A 19,716-nucleotide genomic window follows, 5' to 3' on the forward strand; every position below is an offset into this window, starting at 1 on the left:
CCCTAGGGAGCAGTCCTACTCTGAACACCTGAGGTCCCCATGAGTTGGAATCAATCTGACAGCAACTGGTTTGGTGTGTGAGTGTGTGTTTTGGCTAGTTTGGGGTTAAGCTGACTTTTTTCTCCAGCAGGCCTAGGACCCTAACCACCGTTTTATTTTGAGTTTGAAGGAACTGACCTCCTGGAAAACACACTGGGCTGTGGCTGGAGAGCTGCCTGTCAGCCTGAGAATAAGCCTGACGTCCATGGCCAAGGCCCCAGGTAGCTGCATTCAGCCTTGGGCCCGGCCTTACCCCTCCTGGGGCCTGAGTTTTCTCATCTGAGTTGGTTTGGTTCATCCCTAAGGATCCTTCCAGCTCAAAAGCTCAATGTTTCTATGGTCATTGTTAAAGAAAAATTGCACCAAGCCTATCTACAACAGAACCTTGGGGGTAATATAATTTACAGTCCCCCCCTGGGCAGAATTAGCATCCCTGATAAATGCTCAATTGATTAGCTGATAAACTTTAACGAGATTAAGATGTGCTCTGGGAAGCCACTCGCCTGCCCAACCAGCTGTTAGTTAGTAGTCTAATGTCCTTTAGGCAGATGTTCTACCCCAAGTGAAGCAATGACTACCCTTGCATTTTCCGATAAAGTGCCGCTACCAAGCATGATGGAGTCCTCATGTAGTGCAAAGGGTTAAGTGCTCGACTGCTAACCAAAAGGTTTTTGTTTTGAATCTACCCAGAGGTGCCTCAGAAGATAGTCCAGGCGATCTGGTTCCAAAAGGGCACAGTCACTGAAGACACTGTGGAGCACAGTTCTATTTCGTACACATGGGGTCACCGTGAGTTGGAATCAACTTGATGGTAACTATAACCAAGCATGAATCTTTGAATTTGTCTACTAAGGAGAGGTTTATTCCCCAGCAAGATTGTAATAAAACTTTGACATATGCTCACAATTGGAAACCCTGGTGGCATAGTGGTTAAGTGCTATGGCTGCTAACCAAAGCATCGGCAGTTCGAATCTGCCAGGCGCTCCTTGGAAACTCTGGGGCAGTTCTACTCTGTCCTATAGGGTCACTATGAGTCAGAATCGACTTGATGGCACTGGGTTTGGGTTTTTTGGTTATGCTCACAATTAAACAAAAATTTTCTTTTGGTCTGTTGAGTAGGTACTGGGGAGCTGCTTAAGATTTTTAAGCAGGGCAGTGATGTGTTCAGAGCTGAGCTCTAGAGTCTAAGGAGATCCCTGGGCAAGCAAAGGTCAGCATGACTGGGGTGAGGGAGGCCAAAGTGAGCAGAAAAGGTAGAAAGCTGTTGTGATGGAGCAAGATGGAGAAGCTGGTGGTGTTAAGTCTGGTGGGGCAGATGCCTGGAGAGTCGTACTTGCATGACCAGCCATGGCATGTGCGAAGGCAGCCTCCAAGACTGCTCAGACCCCTGTGGGGTCCAAGGCAGAGAGGGGTCAGATGGTGCTAAGTGTTCAGGCCTGAAGACCAGAAGATGTGTGATGTCATTAGAAGACCAGGGAAGTCAAGAGAGAAGGAACCAGTTTAGGGAAGATATGGGTTTGTTTTGGTCTTTGCGGTTGATTTAAAGGGGAAATGTGCTTGGAGGAGGTATTTGGGACAGGAAACCATTGTGACAAGGATAAGGTGACAATCCTCAGCCAGTGGTACACACCATGGAGCTGTTAGAAGGTATCGCAGACTGTGGTTCGATGTGAAAGTAGGCGTGGCAAACAGAACATCTCTTGTCTGTGGCACCTCCTAAGCCCGTGGGCAGCTGACCTTGCCTTTTGGACAGGAGAGATGCTATCTGACGGCATTCAGTTACCAGAGACTAAGTGTGAGGGCCAGGACCATCTTTTACATGTTTTGGCATCCCAGAGGCTAGCACAGGTGTCGTGCCCAGGGGGTGACCTCTGCGATGGGTGTTAATTACATAAAGCAGAAAAATGGGGACATGGAGCATTGAGTGGGAGACAAGATGGGGATCCAGTAACTTTTTTTACAGTCTCTCTGTGTTTCATTTACGTATATATTATCTAGTAGCTCAGAGGTTAGCAAAATACGTTACAATTATAGAATAACGATGGCAGTGACAAGGCAAAGTCAGCGTGGGAAGATCTGATTGCGTTAAAGACAGAAATGACATTGCCACCAAGCTTGACAAGTCACACAGGGAAGGAAGAAAGGCCAGGGGGTTCAGGAAAATCAGAAACTGAGTTCTTACCCTGTGTGGTCAGACCCCACCTCTCTGTTCCCCACAACCAAATAAATAAAAATGGTGCCGGCCCTAGTGGTAAAGACTGGGCTGAAACTTTTATAGCAAGACAGGCAGGATGAATAAATAACTGTGGTATTTTGAGTATTTCTGTGATTAATAGGTTTCAATAACTCCATGTCTTTTTACTTAGGTGTTTTGAGAGTAAAGGTTTCGTATACTTGTACTGCTAAATGCGCCATGTCCCCATTTCTCTGTTCTTTGTAACTAAGAGGTTGCTTTTATCTGTTAAATTGACTAACTGTCCACTCCTGAGAGGTTTGCAATTATGCCACAATTGGCTTCTTCTGCAATTAGATTATGGCCCCTGAGTGGCATAGTTTGTGCTTGACTGTGAACCAAAAGGTTGGCAGTTCGAAACCACCCAGCAGTACTGTGGAAGACAGGTCTGGTGATCTACTTCTGTAAGGTCACAGCCATTGAAAACCCTATGGAGTGCAGTTCAGCTCTGGCACACATGGGGTCGCCATGAGTTGGAATTGACCAGACGGCAGTGTGTTTGTTTGGAGTCCTTTGGTGACGCAGTTGAGTGCTTGACTACTAGCCGAAAGGTTGGCGGTTCAAACCCAACCAGAAGCACCTCAGGAGACAGGACTGGCGACCTGCTTCTGACAGGCCTTGAAAACCCTATGGAGTAGTTCTACTCTGCACACATGGGGTCGCTATGAGTCGGAATCAACTCGATGGCAACAAACAACAATGATTAGATCTTTCTCTGAGAATCCACTGAGTTCTTATGAATCAACCCAGCTTAGGATTTCTTTGACCCATGAGCCACTCCAGCTAGATAAACTGGGCCACTTAAAGAGAACAGAGGATACAGTAGGCGTCCCCAGGGGAAGAAACATGGGCTTCTCTTGGGAGCAGGTGAGTGAGCAAAAACCACAGTAGGCTAAGCATGTATTCGGTTTCACTTCAGTAACGGTTATGTAAACGAACCTTGGGAAGCCCCAATATTGCCAGTTTGAAAACCTTTTTGTAAGCACAAAAGGGACACCTTTTGTGTTGTTTATTTCTCTGGGAACAGATATTAGACATTAAAGGGACATTTCAACAGATTTAAGTGGTCTCAGGAAAGTGAGATGTTATTCAATTAAAAAAGAACCTTGTACTCTTGAATGCACAATATTTATTGATTTGATTTTCAGTCTTACTTTTGGAAAAGTAAGTGGACTTGAGGATTTTGGAGAATTCTTTTTGAAAGATTGAAATTAGCAACCACAATCTCATCTCCTTCTACAATTATGTTGCAGAAAATGGTTTATTTTCCTGGCATGTAAGGGAGCTGGCTTTCCTTGGGTTTATTTTCCTCTAGCGTCTGATTTACTGAGTGAAAAACGGAGAGGACAAAGGAATAACATGAAATACAAAGTATATACTTGGTTTAAAAAAGCAAACCAGAATAAGCAGAGAGATGGCGAATGTCCTTGCTCTAAGTAGCCACTTCTGAGAAGGTTCTGGAGCAAACCTCTCTCCCCTCCTGTTCACATCTAATTGATTGAGTCACTAAGTTGCTTCAGGATAACAGATGCAAACATATTTGCATTTAGGTGTTCCAATAACTTTTATAATTTCCTTAATACCAAGCATGGCTTTTGTATCTAGATTAGAGGTGGGGACTGGAGCAGAGAGGCCAGATGACAGGGTTCCAAGTGAAACCGGGGCTGGTCTTACCCATGGCTTCAGCCTTCAAGTTCTGCAATCTCGATGCTACAAATCACGTTTTCTTTTGTACAGCTGATAGCTCAGGGCCATGATGTACCTCCCAAGACCATTTCTACGTCAACAACATAAGAATATTCGCCTGTACTCTTCCTTTTAAACATCTGTGAAGGCTCTTTAAAGAACCCAATAAATGTAATCAAAGACTGAACAATCAAACACCATAAATAATTCTGCCAGGAAACTGGAGAGGCCTTGGCAACTGCACATTCTCCCACTGCCTTCCCCGAGAGCTCGCTGGCGCTCTGTCACTCTCCCTCTCTCTTTTTCTTCTCCTTTCCTGCCTTTGTCTCCATTCCCAACACATTTTTACCGCTCTGCAACATTAATCACCGAGTATTTTATTTAGCTTTCCAAAAACCAAATCAAATTTGGTTGCTCATGCATCTCCTAACGCACCGTAGTCCCAAATGAGGAAGACATGTCTTAGAGGCTGAGACCCCTAGCCCAGGGTTCTTGAAGGCCAGTGTTCTTGGGCACTAAGACACCCAGCCCAGGTTCTTGGAGGCTAAGACCCCCAGCCCAAGATTCTTGGAGACTAAGATGCCCGGCCCAGTGTTCTCGGGTGCTGAGACCCCTGGCCCAGGGTTCTTGGAGGCTGAGACCCCTGGCCCAGGGTTCTTGGAGGCTGAGACCTCCTGCCCAGGGTTCTTGGAGGCTAAGACCCCTGGCCCATGGTTCTTGAAGGCTGAGACCCCCCACCCAGAGTTCCTGGGTGCTGAGACCCCCCGCTCAGGGTTCTTGGAGGCTGAGACCACCGGCCCAGGGTTCTTGGAGGCTGAGACCCCCTGCCCAGGGTTCTTGGAGGCTGAGACCCCTGGCCCAGGGTTCTTGGAGGCTGAGACCCCCCCCACCCAGGGTTCCTGGGTGCTGAGACCCCCGGCCCAGGGTTCTTGGAGGCTAAGACCCCCAGCCCAGGGTTCAGATTCTCTCTTGTTTCAAAGAAGGGAGTTTTGCAGAAAATCATATTCCTGACCTTCATGCAGCCTGCAGCTCTAAAGAATTTTCCATAAAAGCTGTCATTAAATAAACAGCTCCTGCCTTGCTCATTTGCCCTGCTGTTATCCTGGAAGGCTCATTTCTGTCTCTTCTAAATGGGCCTTTTCTTCTCTGACAGTTCAGTGGGGTGTCGGACTTTTAGCAGCTAAATGATCTTCCCATGCCTGCATATTTTCAGTTTTTCATCCTCCTTAACCACTACTTTAAGGGCACAAGTGAGAAACATTACCCGGAAAATTCAAAAGGGGGACACTGGATGATAACGTTTTGATGATTAACATTATTTTGGAATGTGGGCTTTACTGGAATGATCATTTTTAATGATTTTTTAAAAAGGACTGCATTTAGATACTTTCCAGTATTTCCTCTAAGATTCTCTACTGTTTTCTTTCTAAAGAGAATCATGAAAATATCTGAGCATAAACAAAAAGTTTGCCTCATGCTGGGTGATTTATTTGGTACCATTAGGTAATGGGGTAGGTGACAAGATTGTATGTTATAGATTTAATTATCAGGAAAATTATTTGGTTACCTGAACCAGGCACCGTGATTTAATAAAGGGCAGGAGGGTGGAGTGTTAGGACGATACACCCATTTGAGGAGGTTGTTTGCATGTGTCTAGGGCTCCTTCGGAAACCCTGGTGGCATAGCGGTTAAGTGCTACAGCTACTAACCAAAAGGTCAGCAGTTCGAATCCACCAGGTGCTCCTTGGAAACTCTGCGAGGCAGCTCTACTCTGTCGTATAGGGTCGCTATGAGTCGGAATCGACTTGACAGCAATGGGTTTGGGTTTGTTTTTAGGGTTCCTTCAACACTGCATTTAAAGGCAATGGCCCTAACCTATGTTATGTGACTGCTTTCTTTCTGATTGGCTTCCACTTTGGTCTTAAAACCCAAAAATCAAACCCACTGCCGTCAAGTCAATTCCAACTCATAGCAACCCTACAGGACAGAGTAGAACTGCCCCATAAGGTTTCCAAGGAGCAGCTGGTGGATTTGAACTGCTGACCTTTTGGTTAGCAGCCGAGCTCTTAACCACTGCGCCACCAGGGTTCCACTATGGTCTTGAGCCCCCCATTAAGACATGGACACATGGTGTTTTACCCGTTTGGTGAGCTGAGTGTCCATCATGAAGTTGTGAACGTGCTTCTCTGCTTTGGTGAGTTCCAGCTTGCGGGCCACCACGGCCACCACTAGGGCAGTACAGCCTGCACCCTGTGGGGGGGACAGCAAGAAGACCAGAGGGGAGAGAGCACATCATTAAAGAGGCAAGGCCCAGGCAAAAGACCCAATGAGTCCCGTGCCCACTGCAGATGTTTTCCGAAAGTGGAATGGGGACTTGAGCTCTCTGGCTGGTCAAGACTAAGCCATGAAACCTGTCTGGGCCCTGATTCCCCCACCCTCCTGTGACTTCTCCTGGCTTGTCCTCAACAGCTGACCTCTGGAGACTCAATCTTCCTAGAACTAGGTAGTTGTTAATGGAGCAGGATAATGGATGGAGGCTGAGGCTTTTGTGTGAGCTAAAATCGATAATCCCCAGGTCATCTGCCAGGCCTTGCAGTGTAGTGGATGACAGAGGGTTCACACACACCTGCCCTCTCTTCTTCATGCATGTTCCAACCCCACTGCCAGCTTCAGAACATCGGGCCCAGGAGGAAGGAAACAAACAAAAATACAAAAAGACCTGTTGCCTTCAAGTTGATTCCAACTCATGGCAATGCCATATGTTACAGAGTAGAACTGCTTCATAGGGTTTTCATGGCTGTAATCTTTATGGAAGCAGATCACCAGGCCTTTCTTCCGTGGCATTGCTGGGTAGATTCAAACCACCAATCTTTAGTAGTCAAGCACAAACCATTTGCACCACCCAGGGACCTTAGGGTGAAAGAAGGTCCTGCACAAACTAGAGTATGGAGGGGCACCTGCTGGCGGTTGAGAGTTTTCCTGAATATAATCTAATGAAGAGGCCATGCCCTTTCCCCAAAGGTGGTTCCCAAGAAGGAACATTTGGAAATTTGCGTGAACGTATGCTCTCAGGGACTGCGCTCGCTCCTGCAGTTGGGTCTTTTTACCTGAAACTCTGTGCTGTGACTCAGCACGAGGAATCTCTTCTCTCGTGCGTTCAGCATCATACAGAGATTTTAAAGATGGCAGCAGCACTTCTGCCTAAAACCAGGATTTTTAAGTGAACCTGCAGAAGACCCTCAGGATTTTCCAGAATAGTGTTGCTATTCTGCTTGGGTGGGTCCATCCAGGGAAGCACTCGGGAGGGGTGAGTAAAGGAAGCAGGTTTTCACGAGTCTCAAGAATGAATGGCAGGACTCAGTCTCCCCATTTTTTGGCCACATGCTCAACTATCTGGGAAAAAAAGCTGGGAAGGGAAAGTGGCACACTCCAGCATTCTCTGGATGGGTTTTAAATCCTCTCCTCTGTGCTTCTCACTTGGCCTGTGTGCACTTGGGGGAGGTGACAGAGTCACTCCTCCTCCTGATTTGTCTTCAGGCAATGAAAAGTCACCCCTTGTCCTCCCCCAGTTCTCACACTGTCATCAGAGGCCCTCACTCGGTGCCTGCGGACTTGACCCTGGGCTTCCCTGACCCCTACTCGTGGAGACAAATGATAAGTTTATTAAAGCCAACAGTCTGTTCCTCTAGCTGCTACAGTAATTATCATTCCCTCAGAGCCCAGTGTGACAGTGTGAGGCCTCAGGATTTAAGTAATCCATCAGCGCCATTTTGGGCTCCTCAGGTCTTACAAAATGTGTGAGAAACAGAAAAGAACATTTTCCAAAAGTACTGCCATTACAACTCTGAGTCCAAATCATCTGGACGACGATGGGTTTGGATTTGGAGTTGGCCATCTACAGCAGAGCCGGGAGGCACACATATGGGCAGATCAGCCCCCTACCCTTTCCTTTATCATTGCTTCTCTCCTTTCCCACAGACCTCAGAGGCTGGCCTGAATAGTTTTGGGCCTGGCCGAAGTTGATAATGCTTCCCCTAGCTTTTCGTGAGTGTTCCCACTAAAAAAATGTTAATGTTCTTTGGTATGTTTGGTCAGCCACCCATTTCTAGCACAATAAAGTGAAAAGAATTGAATCTGTTGTGGATTTTCCTTTTCTGACCTCATTTTCCTCCCTTGTTCAGGGATGGCTGTGTTTTCTTGGCGTCTGTGACTTGCAGAAGACTCTATGCCCAATTTTCAAAGGAGATGGGCAGTTGGGCAGCCTGGTCTGTAGCTGTAATCCATTTAGCCAGGTCTCCAGAAGCAAAACATACAGGGAAGATGTGTGTTCTCTTTCTCCTCAACCAGACCAAGTATAATTCCTCTCCTTTATATGGAGTTCCAAAAGAACTTTGGGCTGAAAGCCCAAAAGGGGGTATTTACCACTGTGTTAAAAATGGAACATCAGATGGAGAGGGTTCTCCCCAGGTTTGGTTCTCCCTCATCTCCCCAGGTCCAAGCAAAACTCTGCTTAAATCATCCCTGAAAGCTGGGAACAGAATAAGCCTGAAGAGGTAATCTTCCCTGCTCACCTAGCCACTTTGGGAATTTAATAAAAATAATCCATCATCCATCATCCCGAATTTCCAGGATCTGGGTGAAGTGTTCCGTGGTTCTTGCCATGATTCACAGTCTAGCATGCTCAATACAGGGGCGTCTAATTGGAAGTGGAACCCTGGTGATGCAGTGGCTAAGCACTCAGCTGCTAATCGAAAGGTCGGCCGTTTGAACCCACCAGCCACCCTGAGGGAGAAAGATGTGGCAGTCTACTTCCATAAAGATTACAGCCTTGGAAGCCCATGGGGGAGTTCTGCTCTGCCCTACAGGGTTGCTATGAGCTGGAATTGACTCAACGGCAGCAGGTTGGGGTTTTTTCTTTTCTTTTTGGTTAATTGGAAATGAGAGTGTTTTAACTAAGGAACTATCTGTCTTATATGATTAGGGTAAATTCCTGCATGGAGGCAGGAGGATAGACTATAAGACATTTCCCAGTTTCCGTTTAAGGATGGCAAAATTCCCTTGTGGGGCGTTCTTTGGAGGATGCTGGGCTGTTAACCTCTAGTTCCAACTTGACTAGATAGCAGTGGATAAGCCCAGCTTTATTTTTCTTTTAGAAAATCCATCGACCAAAAGTAATTAGGGAAGTCACCAATAATGAAGCCTAACCTGAAACCTTGTGAAGATGGGGTCAGATACCAGCAGCCTCAGTAAGTGGCAGGCAGGGCGCTGAAATCAAGACTGCTAGTGCTCTCCAGAGTGTGAGTGCATGTGTGTGTGTGGGGTTGTGTGTGTGTGTGTGCGAGAGAGACTGGGAAGGAGAGCAGGGAACAAGTTGTGCTGCACCCTAAACAGCATGGGACGGAGCAGGGGAAGTGGGAAGGAGGAAGCTGAGGAATAAGAAAAAAGATGAGCTGATGGAATTGAGAGAGGAAGGAAGGAAGAACAAGGAATCTAAGATTTGAGTCAGAAGTTAGTGGTCAATTTTGGCTTTTTAGAGGAAACAGAGGACATATCATGGGACCCCCCCCCCACCATGCTGTGTTCATTTTCAAGTGGCGTAATGGCCACCTGTGGCCCTTTGGGGTGATGACCTTTGCACCTAGAGGAATTTATCAGTCCCATGGGCCATGTTAGCAGCCTGGAAGCACTTGTGTGATGTGGCTGTGATGCAGGTTGGTTTTAAGGGATGAACTGCCAAGGGCCTGGCTAATTTTGGCATCTGAGAGGGCTCATGCTGTCCCAGCATGGAATCTTAGAAATGGCTGGTGGGCAGAGGGGGCATGTGAGGAGAGGACTGGGGGGGAACAGAAAAGGGAAACAGCTGCTGGTAGGACTTCCGTGGGGTCAGGCTGTGGGGCACATCCATGACTCAGATGTGCCAAGTCCTGAATCACAGTTGACACCAACTGGATTCCCTGGGCTTTCTCTGGCCAACTCCTATTTCCATGGGGCGTGGGGTGGAGAATAGGGTCTGCCTTGGATGAGGTCATAGTTTCCAAGGTACATGGGTGCGCAGGAAGTGCCAAAGGGAGCAGAGAAAGGAGTGGCTGGGAGGGGTGAGCATGCCTAACTCATCTCTAGCCTTGGACCCAAATCAGAGGCCCAGACTCCTCCACACGGCTCCTCCCACTCCTTGTTTCCAGGAGACATTTTCCAGGTGGAAAACCTTAGAAGCTGGAAAAACAAGCATCCCAAGGGGGAAAAGTATGAGGTGTTCTTAACTAAAAGAAGCATAAAATAAAATACAACATAAAAGCAAATGACAACTGGAGGAGGGAAGCCTGGAGAATTTACAGTTGGATTCTATCCTTCAACCGATTCCATGTAACAACTAAAATAACATCAATTGGTTTGAAACCAAGGTGTTCAGGGAGAAGCTCCTCTTCTAAAAGTGACATTAAGCAGATGTCTTGCTGAGCCCTTTTTTTCCCTCTTCCCCAAATGACTCAGTTTGTACTGCCTTTCCTTTACTTTTATTTACTTCCTCATCACTTTCCTTTTGCGGTTCAAAGAGGCATCTTTCATGAAGCCTTTGGGGGAAAGCTCAGAGGTCCTAGCAGGTGTCCTGGAAGCATTTGTCTATTTGTCCATAACTCGTGAAGGTTGCACAGAATGAGTCTGGCTCTAGAAAGTGGCTAATTGAAATGGGGTTACTACCAAAAGGATGTGGCGGGGTGGGGGGAGGGCCGGGTCTACCAGATGCCTGTGGAATCCAATGGCCAACAATGGCACCTCTTTAAGTTTCATTGTTATTTCCAGTTCTGGATATTAAATATTGACAGCTTTTCCTCTACAGCATTCTGTGACTTTGATCATGAAAATTCTGTATGGAAAGAATATATCTGCTATCTCTGCTTTTGCGGGCGAAATCTCTCAAAGCCACCCAGTCTGTGCCAGCAACGTCAAGTTGTTCAGACAATTATACACCCTGCTTAATGGTTGATAATTACACCGTTCCTGGGATTGCCAAGAGAAAACAATGATTAAGACTATTTACAGCCCGCACACACAAATCCTTCCTTTCCCTTCCCAAGCAGGCCTTGCCTTGGCCTTCATGGTGTCCATGGTAACCGAACAGGAAGCCCTACCTTTAGTCAAGGCACTTGCAATAATAACCGGGAGATATACATAGTATTGGGAGGATGGGGAGGGGGAAAGGCAGGGATTCTCAGCATCGTGAAACCCTTGAAGGGAGTGACTCAGCTAAATAAGTCACATGTGTTAGAAAAATGCCACCAAGGGTTCCTCTCTGTGGCTGATGCCGGAGTGAGGCAACTGACTTTAATTTGGGTAAAATCGCTGACAATGAGTAGAGGCACGCGCCCTGTTCCTCTGTATAGAAAGGCATATATTTATGCAGCGGGCTTTGGTGCAGAAAGAGAAAATGAAAGGCCTGGGCTGTATTTTTTTTATTGAAGGTGGGTATCAGTTCCTGCCCCTCCATTGGTTCTTTCTACTTTGATCTCTCCTCTCTCCACAAGGAACAAAACACTCCCTCCCAAAGAGCTACTGTAGACGCAGGCAACAAGAGAGGCTGCTGAACATGAAGCAGGCTGCTAAAGGCCGCACCCTGAGGCTGAGGGGGTTCTGTCCGTTCCATTTGGCTTTGCCAGAGCAGGAGCCAGAAGAGGCAGGAGATTCAGGGAACCAGTGAAGTGGCTGAAATAGGGCTGTTTCTTGGATGCAGCACAGCTTCGTGCTGAGAGGGAGAATGTCTGGTATTTAAAAATAAGAGGCTCCCAGCAGGGCCCATCCACCTATGGGCAGGCCGGCTCTGAGCCTATCCCCAGCACAGGGATGGTTCTGGAGCACAAAGTCCACCCCCAGGAGTGCCTCTAAGGACACAAGAAAGTGTTGGCCATCGGGGGCATTTCATAGCTTCCTGGTAGGAAGACTTTTTCCCTGGTTTCCTGGTGACAGTTGGAGTTGTGCCAGACAGACACCTACTAACGGATGGGAGGTGTTTATTCTAAAACCTTGCACCTCCCCATGATGTGTCCCATGCCAAGCCTTTGGCTATTAACTGCTGCTTCAAGGTCTGCCAGCTAACGCGGGCCTGCCCTGGATTTTAGCCAGAAATGGGGAGAGGGTTGTATCCAGTGGTGAAATAGCAGCCCTAGGCCCCCTCCAGCTCAGCGAGCTTACCACCCAGGCCTCTGACACCAGAGGACGTGCCAGGGCCTCTCCTGTACTGAGTGGCCTGAGTCTGCCAGGCCACTCAGACCGGTCCCCCAGGGGGGCTGCATTGGGGGGCACACCCCATAAGGAGCTAACTCAGACCCTGGAGGAAGAGCAGCAGCCCTCCCTTTCCATTGCAAAAATGAGTCATTTCTCTTTGAGAAGGGGGGTTTTTCTTTTCTCCTGGAGAAAAAGGGTGATGAATGAAACCCAAGGAAGTGCCAAAAGGAAGGATTTCCACAGAAGCATGACTGGGGGGGGTGCAGAAAGAGGGGTGCCCTTAGAACATCCCACAAACACCCCTGTCCACCCCATGCCCCCACCGCTACCCCTCATGTTACCCAGGACTAGGTGTAAGCCTCAGTTTCCTCTTCTGAAAAGAGGAGCATACCAGCTCTGACACTGTGTTCTAGAATTCTAGAAGGAGACCAAGAGCAGTGCCCGCCTGTCCTGGACCTAAAGCACTACGCCACCCTTCGTCAACCTGAAAGAAAGATGCTGCTAAAACCCTGGGGGCACTGAGGGCTCCACCCACAGTGACAGCATGTGTGGCCCCTTGTGGTTGGCAAAGCGCTTTCCCAGAAATCGTTTCACTTGGTCCTCGTCATAAGCCAGTGAGGGAGGCAGGGCAGGCCTTCCAGCTCCCCTTTACCCTGGAGTCACCAAGGTCTGGCAGGTTTGATGCCTTGCCCAGGGTCCACAGGAAGGGACAGCAGAGGGGATTCAGACCCCATGCCCCTCCTATTCACGGCACTGCAATGGTGATGTGATGGTGAAAGTGTGTGCCTCTGCACGCACACGTGTGTGTATGTATGTGTGTTGGCCCCTCAACACACAGATGGGGAAGCTGAAGCCTGGGGAACTCAAGAGCAGCCCCCAAGCCATGGAGCCAAACCCAGACTCAAATCAGTGGCCAAACCAGCCCCGGACTCTGGTCTCCTAAGGCTGGTTCAGTGTTCTTTGTCATCCCCACCCCCGTGGGTTCCAGTTAAACCTAATCCACTAGAAATGGTGCCAGGGAGGGGGGTGGGGCAGGAGCAGGCCGTCAGACAATGAGCTGCAAGCCCTGATGCTCGCTGGGGGTGAGCAACCTGGTAGTCTGGGCGGTGGAGGGGTAGGAAGGGGAGAGTCCGACCCTGTCTAGCTTCCTGTCACAGCCCATTTTGTTAGGTTGCGAGGAAGTCATTAACTGTCCTGAACCAGGGCCTTATTCATACCTTAGCAAAGCAAACTGGAAAGCGAGAAACAGTTGCGGATTTCACACCTGCCTTTTGATGTGCAGGGACGCCTGTGCAGGCCTGTTAACTAGCAACCACCACCCCCGCCTTGAGAAGGTACCTCTGCGCTTACAGTAAAGGGCTCTGCTATGTGGGCAGGGTAATGGGCACAGCGGGTACTCACCATGATGCCGGTGAGGAGACAGACACCTTTCCCACAGTATGTGTGGGGCACCATGTCCCCATAACCAATGGAAAGGAATGTGATGGAGATGAGCCACATGGCACCCAGAAAGTTACTAGTTACATCCTGCTGGTCATGGTACCTGCCAAGGGGAACACAGGCATTAGTAGACAGAACTGCCATTTCCGGGAGTAGAGGTTGTGGACAAACCTGGAGTGGGGAAAGGAAACAAGATATTTTGCTGAGGAGGAGACAGCAGTCATGGTGGCACACAGATCTCTCTAGGCTGTTGAAAGTGCCCCACCTGTGACCCTCTGCGCCCCCTCTCCCGCCCCCGCCATGAGCTCGGTTCCAGAGGTAAAATGTTTTGTCATGACTTGCACCGTATTGGAGACATCCTTCTGGTGTTGATAAAATAGCTTTGGATGAAATCATGCAGTAATAAAATTTAAAATCTCCCTTCTAAGCCGACAGCCTAAATGTATGTGGATGTGATTAATCAGAAATCACAAGCTGCCGAACAGGGAAAATGTCAAAAAAAATCACCAAACACATTTAGCAATTTCCTGTAAGAAAGCTGATGGATCCCAAAGACTGGCATCTCCCAGGTGTCTGGAGGGAGGCCGCGGCGGCGCGGGACTCTCGGGCGGTGCTTCCAAGGGAGGCTCTGGGGTCTCTGCAGACGGGGGCCTCCCCTTCTGAGCTGGATGGGGCTCCCGGTTGCCCTCCTCTGGAGGAATCAGCTGGAAACACGTCATCACCATTCCCTCTGTTGGGATGCCATTCCATCCCACCTCTTCCCTCCCTCCATCCCTAAACACAGGGCCCCTGCGTGCCAGGCTCTGTGCCAAGTACTGAAATACAGAAGCGAACAGGGCACAGCCCCTGCCCTCAGGGGCTCTCAGCCCAGGAGAAGCATCTGTTGAGGATGCAGACATTTGCAGGAGGGTGCAATAAGTGGGTGGGCAAGGCACCTGGGGACAAAAAGGGGAGGGCAATGAACTTGACCCATATGCAGGGTTAGCCGTAAGGAATAAGATCAAGGGAAAGGGCGTTCCAGGTCAAGAGAACCACCCTATGAAAGCCCAGGGCTGGCCCCAAGGTGCAAGAGGTGGGCCTGGCTGCAGCCCGAGGCAGGAGGCCTGGCAAAGGGGTCCGATTCTGGAAGGCCTTGAATTCTTGCACAAGGTGTTTGGGTTTGGTCTTAGAGGCCTTGAGAACCAGCCATTCTAGGTGCTTGAGCAGGAGAATGACAAGATGACATGGCTTGCTGGGAAGAGTTGTCTGCAGGTAGTAAGCAAGGTATAGGAGAAGACCGAGCACAGAGGTAGAGTAGCCAGGCAGGAAGCAAGGGTACAAAGCCAGGTGGGAGGTGGCAGGCAGCAGCCTTCACTGCACACCTGAGCCCAGCCTAGCAGATCCTAGTGAGCTCATCATTGCCGGGCTCTCCAGCCCCTCCTTGAGGCTCTCCCAGCAACTAGAAGAGGGTGGCAGTAGCCTTTCTTGTAGCTGTCTTCACAAGGGCGTGAGTGTCTAGCATTCCAGGTGGACATCTGAAGAGCAGACATCTCCTCCCCAAAGCCCTGCTGGTAAGGTGGCCTCACCTACCTGCCTGCTGGCTTCACTTGCTCCCTACCATATTTCTGTTGCAACCCTGAGGGGCCCCTGGCTGGCTGCTTGCTCCAGTGGGCCTCGTTTCCCCGGGGCTGGGCCCCAACTGCTCCTCTGGCCATATTGTGAGTAGGATGGGCTGGTGGCACCCAACTCTGGTCCTCAGGGCTGAGTCTGCCCTGACCTTGAGGCAGTGCGTCAGCCCACTCCCAGTTCTGTAGTGGCCCCGTTCCCCACAGCCCTGGGCCCTGACACTCACTCTGCTTTGCCAAGCCCAGTCCCCTGCACTCCTGGCATGCTGCTCTTGGGCAGGGAGGGATGGAGGCAGTGGCCCTCCTTCTGGTTGACAGGCTCTGGCTCTGAGGGCCTGTGCTGAGGTAAGATTTCAGTCTGTGAAGCAGCAAGACTCAGTGACAAATTGAGTGTGAGGGTGCAGAAGTGGGAGACTTAAAGGTGGCCCCACACAACAAGCCAGCAACACATAAATAGAGGTTGTAGAGTCAGAGGCAGGGTCTCAGATAATCAAAAAAGTAACTTCCTGAAAGAGACAAGTCTTGAGTCAGGTTTGACCATGATGAGGTGGAAGAAGGTTGATAGGGAGGAGATGAGCAGCTGGTAATGGACTTGGCTTGCCTGGGTTCAAGTCCAGCTCCATAACTTTCCATGGCTGTGGGCAAGTGATTTAACCTCTCTGTAACTCAGTTTCCTGATCGGTTGATGGGAGAATTAAGTAAAATAATTCACAAGCAGTACTAGCACAGTGCTTGGCCCAGAGTAAGTGCTCATAAAATGTCAGCAACTATTGTCGCTGTTGAGAGGAGGCAGGTGTTACCAGTCTGGGAAACAAAATACAGAAACATACGGGGGCAGAGATTTACAAGTGGAGTGGGGAGAAGGGGCCCAACGGGGGAGTGATGAGGCATTCAGGAAGCTATTTGAAGTGAGGGCTGAAGAACTATTTGATACAAGGACAAAAGGAATCTACTCTAAGTTCTTGGGCAAAGATAGGGCGTGAGACACTTGGTATTTGAGAATGACTCTTCTAGCAGCTATATGCAAAACTGATTAAAGAGGGCAGGCCCCAGGCAGGGAGAACTGCTAGAAGGTTTGCAAGAGCCCAAGGAGAAGCCACAAAGAGCCTTGAATGTTGGACCATGGGGTTTGGATTTAATTTGTAGCCCATCTTCTGTGTACACTATTAGCTTTGCTGTACACATGGGTCTCCATGGTCCTCCCTTCCTTGCAAACTATGAGTCTTGAATGAGTGTTCCCTGACTGCCCAGCTGCCTGCAAGACCGTGGACCATCCTGTTCATATGTGGATTGACTCCGAGGCAAAGAGATTAGAGGAGATCAAAGTGGAATTAAGTATAAAACCACAGATAATCTGTCTCTATTTTTAAAGTTGATGTTGGATTTATTGTTTTGTTTTTTCCCATAAATTCCCTTTATGTTCTTGTGGGTTTCTTTCTCATTCACCATATAAAATCTCACTGGTGCTAATTGTATGTGCTGAGGAGAGGAGAAGCAGCTGTTGAAGATGTCATTCATTCATCATTGGTCAAACTGCAATAATCTCCCCTTTGGTGGGGGCTATAAAGGGATGCCCAGATGAATCGGACATGGACCCTGCTCTCCAGTGGCTTGGAGTATCGTCATGGAGATAAAACACGCATGCAACTCACCAAGCAGGAAGTGATGAGCGCGAAAGCCAGGCTGGTGATTCAGGGCTGTGGGAGTGGAGAGGAGGGAGAAATTGTTTCCAAACCTATTCACAATTTTAGAGTGGTTTACACATTTCACAAATTCACATACTAATCTGGTGCTATTTTTTGCAATAGATAATTTTTTGGGGGAAAATAGTTCCATGTTTTTCTCTAAGGGCTGAGGAGGAGAAAGTGTAGTTTGCCTTTGGGTTGATAAGGGTAGTTATTCTAGTTATTAACTTATCTTCAAGAGTGTGGGCTATTTTTTTTTTCTTTTTAATATTATGATATAAATGATAGATACAGAGGCGTATACAACTGGGTAAAAATGGTGGATTAAACATGCACACCTAATTTTGCTCCTTCCTCAAATCCCTCTACAACTAAAGGTTTTTAGTCCTCCGCTTTTAAAAATAAGCAGACACCCAGGGATTCCCAGACATTTGAGGAAAGACTCTAACCTTAAAGACACAGACCAAATGAGCCGCTAAAACAAAGAAAAAGTACTTTGGATCAAACACAGACAATGCAGAGAGAAGAACATTTGAAAAAAATCCTACAATTAATGTCTTGAGAAATAAGATGATATTGTATCCATGAAAGAAGAACGGTATGCTATACAAAAAAAAAAAAAAAAAGGCTCCCTAGAAGGGCTGGAAGATAAATTGAGGAAGTCTCCCAAAAGGCTGAAAAAGTCAGAAAGATAGATGGAAAAAAGAAGAGAAAAATGAGAAAATTAGTGAGTCTACCAATTCAAATAATGGTAGTTCCAGAAAGAAAGAACTGGGGGTGGGGAGGGGGGTGGAGTGGAAGGAGAAGGAGAAAGTGAAAGAGAAGGAAAGAAATAATAAGAAATCATTAAAAAAATTTCCCAGAACTAAAGAACATGAGGTTCTAGATCAAGGGCCCACTGTCCCCAGAACAGTGGATAAAAATAGACTCACACCAAGACAATTTCAGAACACCATGGGAAAAGAAGAAGATACAAAATAAAGCTTTCAGAGAGTGGGAAAGAAAAGGTCAAATACAAAGAATCAAAAATCAGAATGACTTTGGATTTTTTCACAGCAACACAGGAAGCTAGAAGGCCATGGAATAAAAGCCTCAAAATTCTGAAGAAAAATTATTTCCAAATCAGAATTCCACATCTTGTCAAAGTATCTGTGAAATCTGAGGTGGAATGAAAACATTTTCAGATGCGCAATAGTCTCAAAGATTTTCCATTCACCCTTTCTCAGAGAGCCACCGGAGGATATGCTTCAGCAAAACAAAGAGTAAACCAAGAAGGAGGAAGATATGGGATATGAGAAACTGGAAATCCAACAGAAAAGAAGGAAGTCCCAGTGTAGCGATGCAGGGAGGTCCTTGGATGATAGCCTTGTACCAGGTGTGAATATCAATCAGTCCAGACTAGAGCTGATCAGAAGGCTCTGGAAAAATTTCTCCCAGAAGATGAAATGGATAGGAAAACAAAAAGTTCTACAGGAAAGAAGTTATTATACTTTACTACAAGGCTCAACTATAAGTAGAGTCAACTTAGTGTTGACTGGTTAATATAAACACTGATGACCAATCTAACCAAAATCATGATATAAGACAAGGCTAGGAGAACAAGAAGAGTTGGAGGGAAGAAAGGGAGTTAAATCTTCATCAAAGCATCAAAAAGTAGCAATACAAGTGTGTTATTTAGAGATATTAAGGTAATTGCTAAAATAAAATTAGCAAAAGGAGGTAAAAGCAGTTGCCTCTGGAGAAGGTTAAATGGAAGGAGCTGGTGGGGGAGAGCAAATACTTCAGGACAATTGACTCTGAAGTGTATGCATGTATAACTTGGATAAAATCAAACATAAATCCAAACCAAAGAGAAAAAAAAAATGTAACATAAAATTCAATTATGAAGCATAAAAATAAAATAAACATCTATGAACCCATCATCTAACCCCAACCTTTCAGATCTATGTGGATGTCCTCTCCATTCTCAGTCTCCCACCTTCTCCCAGAGATAATCAATATCCAGAATTTCAGGTTTATCGTTTCCTTGTTTTTCTTCATAATGCTTCCACATGTCTGTCAAACAATATATAATTTAGTTTTGCCTCTTTCTGAACTTTATAAAAATGAAATCAATAATCCCTAGGCTCATGCCCTTTTGTAATCTCCTCCTCTTGATTGTGGGCTGAACCTAGTTACTTGATTCTAACAAATAGAATACAGAAGAAGCAATGGGATATCACTTCCGAGATGAGGTCATAAGAAGACTGTATCTTCTGTTTTGGGTGATCTCTCTCTCCTTCTCTCTTGGATCACGCTAACCCGGAGAAGCTGCCTGCCATGTCTTGAGGCAACCCTGTGGAGAGGCCCACATGGCGAGGGACCATAGCCTGTCAATAGCCACATGAGTGAGCTTGAAAGCAGATACCCTTTAAGTTGTGCCATGAGATGAGACCCCGGTCAATAGTTTGGCTACAATCTCATGAGAGACTTTAGGCCAGAGGTACTCAGTAAAACCACACTTAAATTCTTGATCCATAGAAACACTGATATACAACTCTATTTTTATTTTTTAGCTATTAAATTTTGGAGCAACTTGTTATGCAGCAATAGATAACTAATACAATGAGCTAGTCTATGAATTCTTTTTTTTCCCCCACCACTCAGCACATATGTTGATATATAAGGCTATGGTTTATTTTCATTTTTATCTTGTGTTTCATCATATGAATATACCATAATTTATTTATTCATTCACCTATGATGGACATGTGGATGGTTCCCAATTTTTTCCTCTAACAAGCAATACTGCTACAAACATTTTTGATCACAT

General features: G+C 47.1%; 1 protein-coding gene across 2 annotated transcripts in view; it reads right to left on the reverse strand.

The window, feature by feature from the left end:
* KCNN3 (potassium calcium-activated channel subfamily N member 3) overlaps positions 1 to 19,716 on the reverse strand; it is a 183,509-nt gene that overhangs the window by 15,874 nt on the left and 147,919 nt on the right. The window contains exons 4-5 of one of the 2 annotated variants that reach the window (XM_049880647.1): positions 13,577 to 13,718; positions 6,098 to 6,208 (exon numbers count right to left, since the gene is read on the reverse strand). In XM_049880647.1, coding sequence (XP_049736604.1) covers positions 6,098 to 6,208; positions 13,577 to 13,718 — 253 coding nt within the window. The remainder of the gene's footprint in view (positions 1 to 6,097; positions 6,209 to 13,576; positions 13,719 to 19,716) is intronic. The other variant, XM_049880648.1, reaches the window with a different exon arrangement.

Source organism: Elephas maximus, chromosome 3, assembly GCF_024166365.1.
Source record: "Elephas maximus indicus isolate mEleMax1 chromosome 3, mEleMax1 primary haplotype, whole genome shotgun sequence".
In the NCBI taxonomy this organism is placed as follows: Eukaryota; Metazoa; Chordata; class Mammalia; order Proboscidea; family Elephantidae; genus Elephas; species Elephas maximus.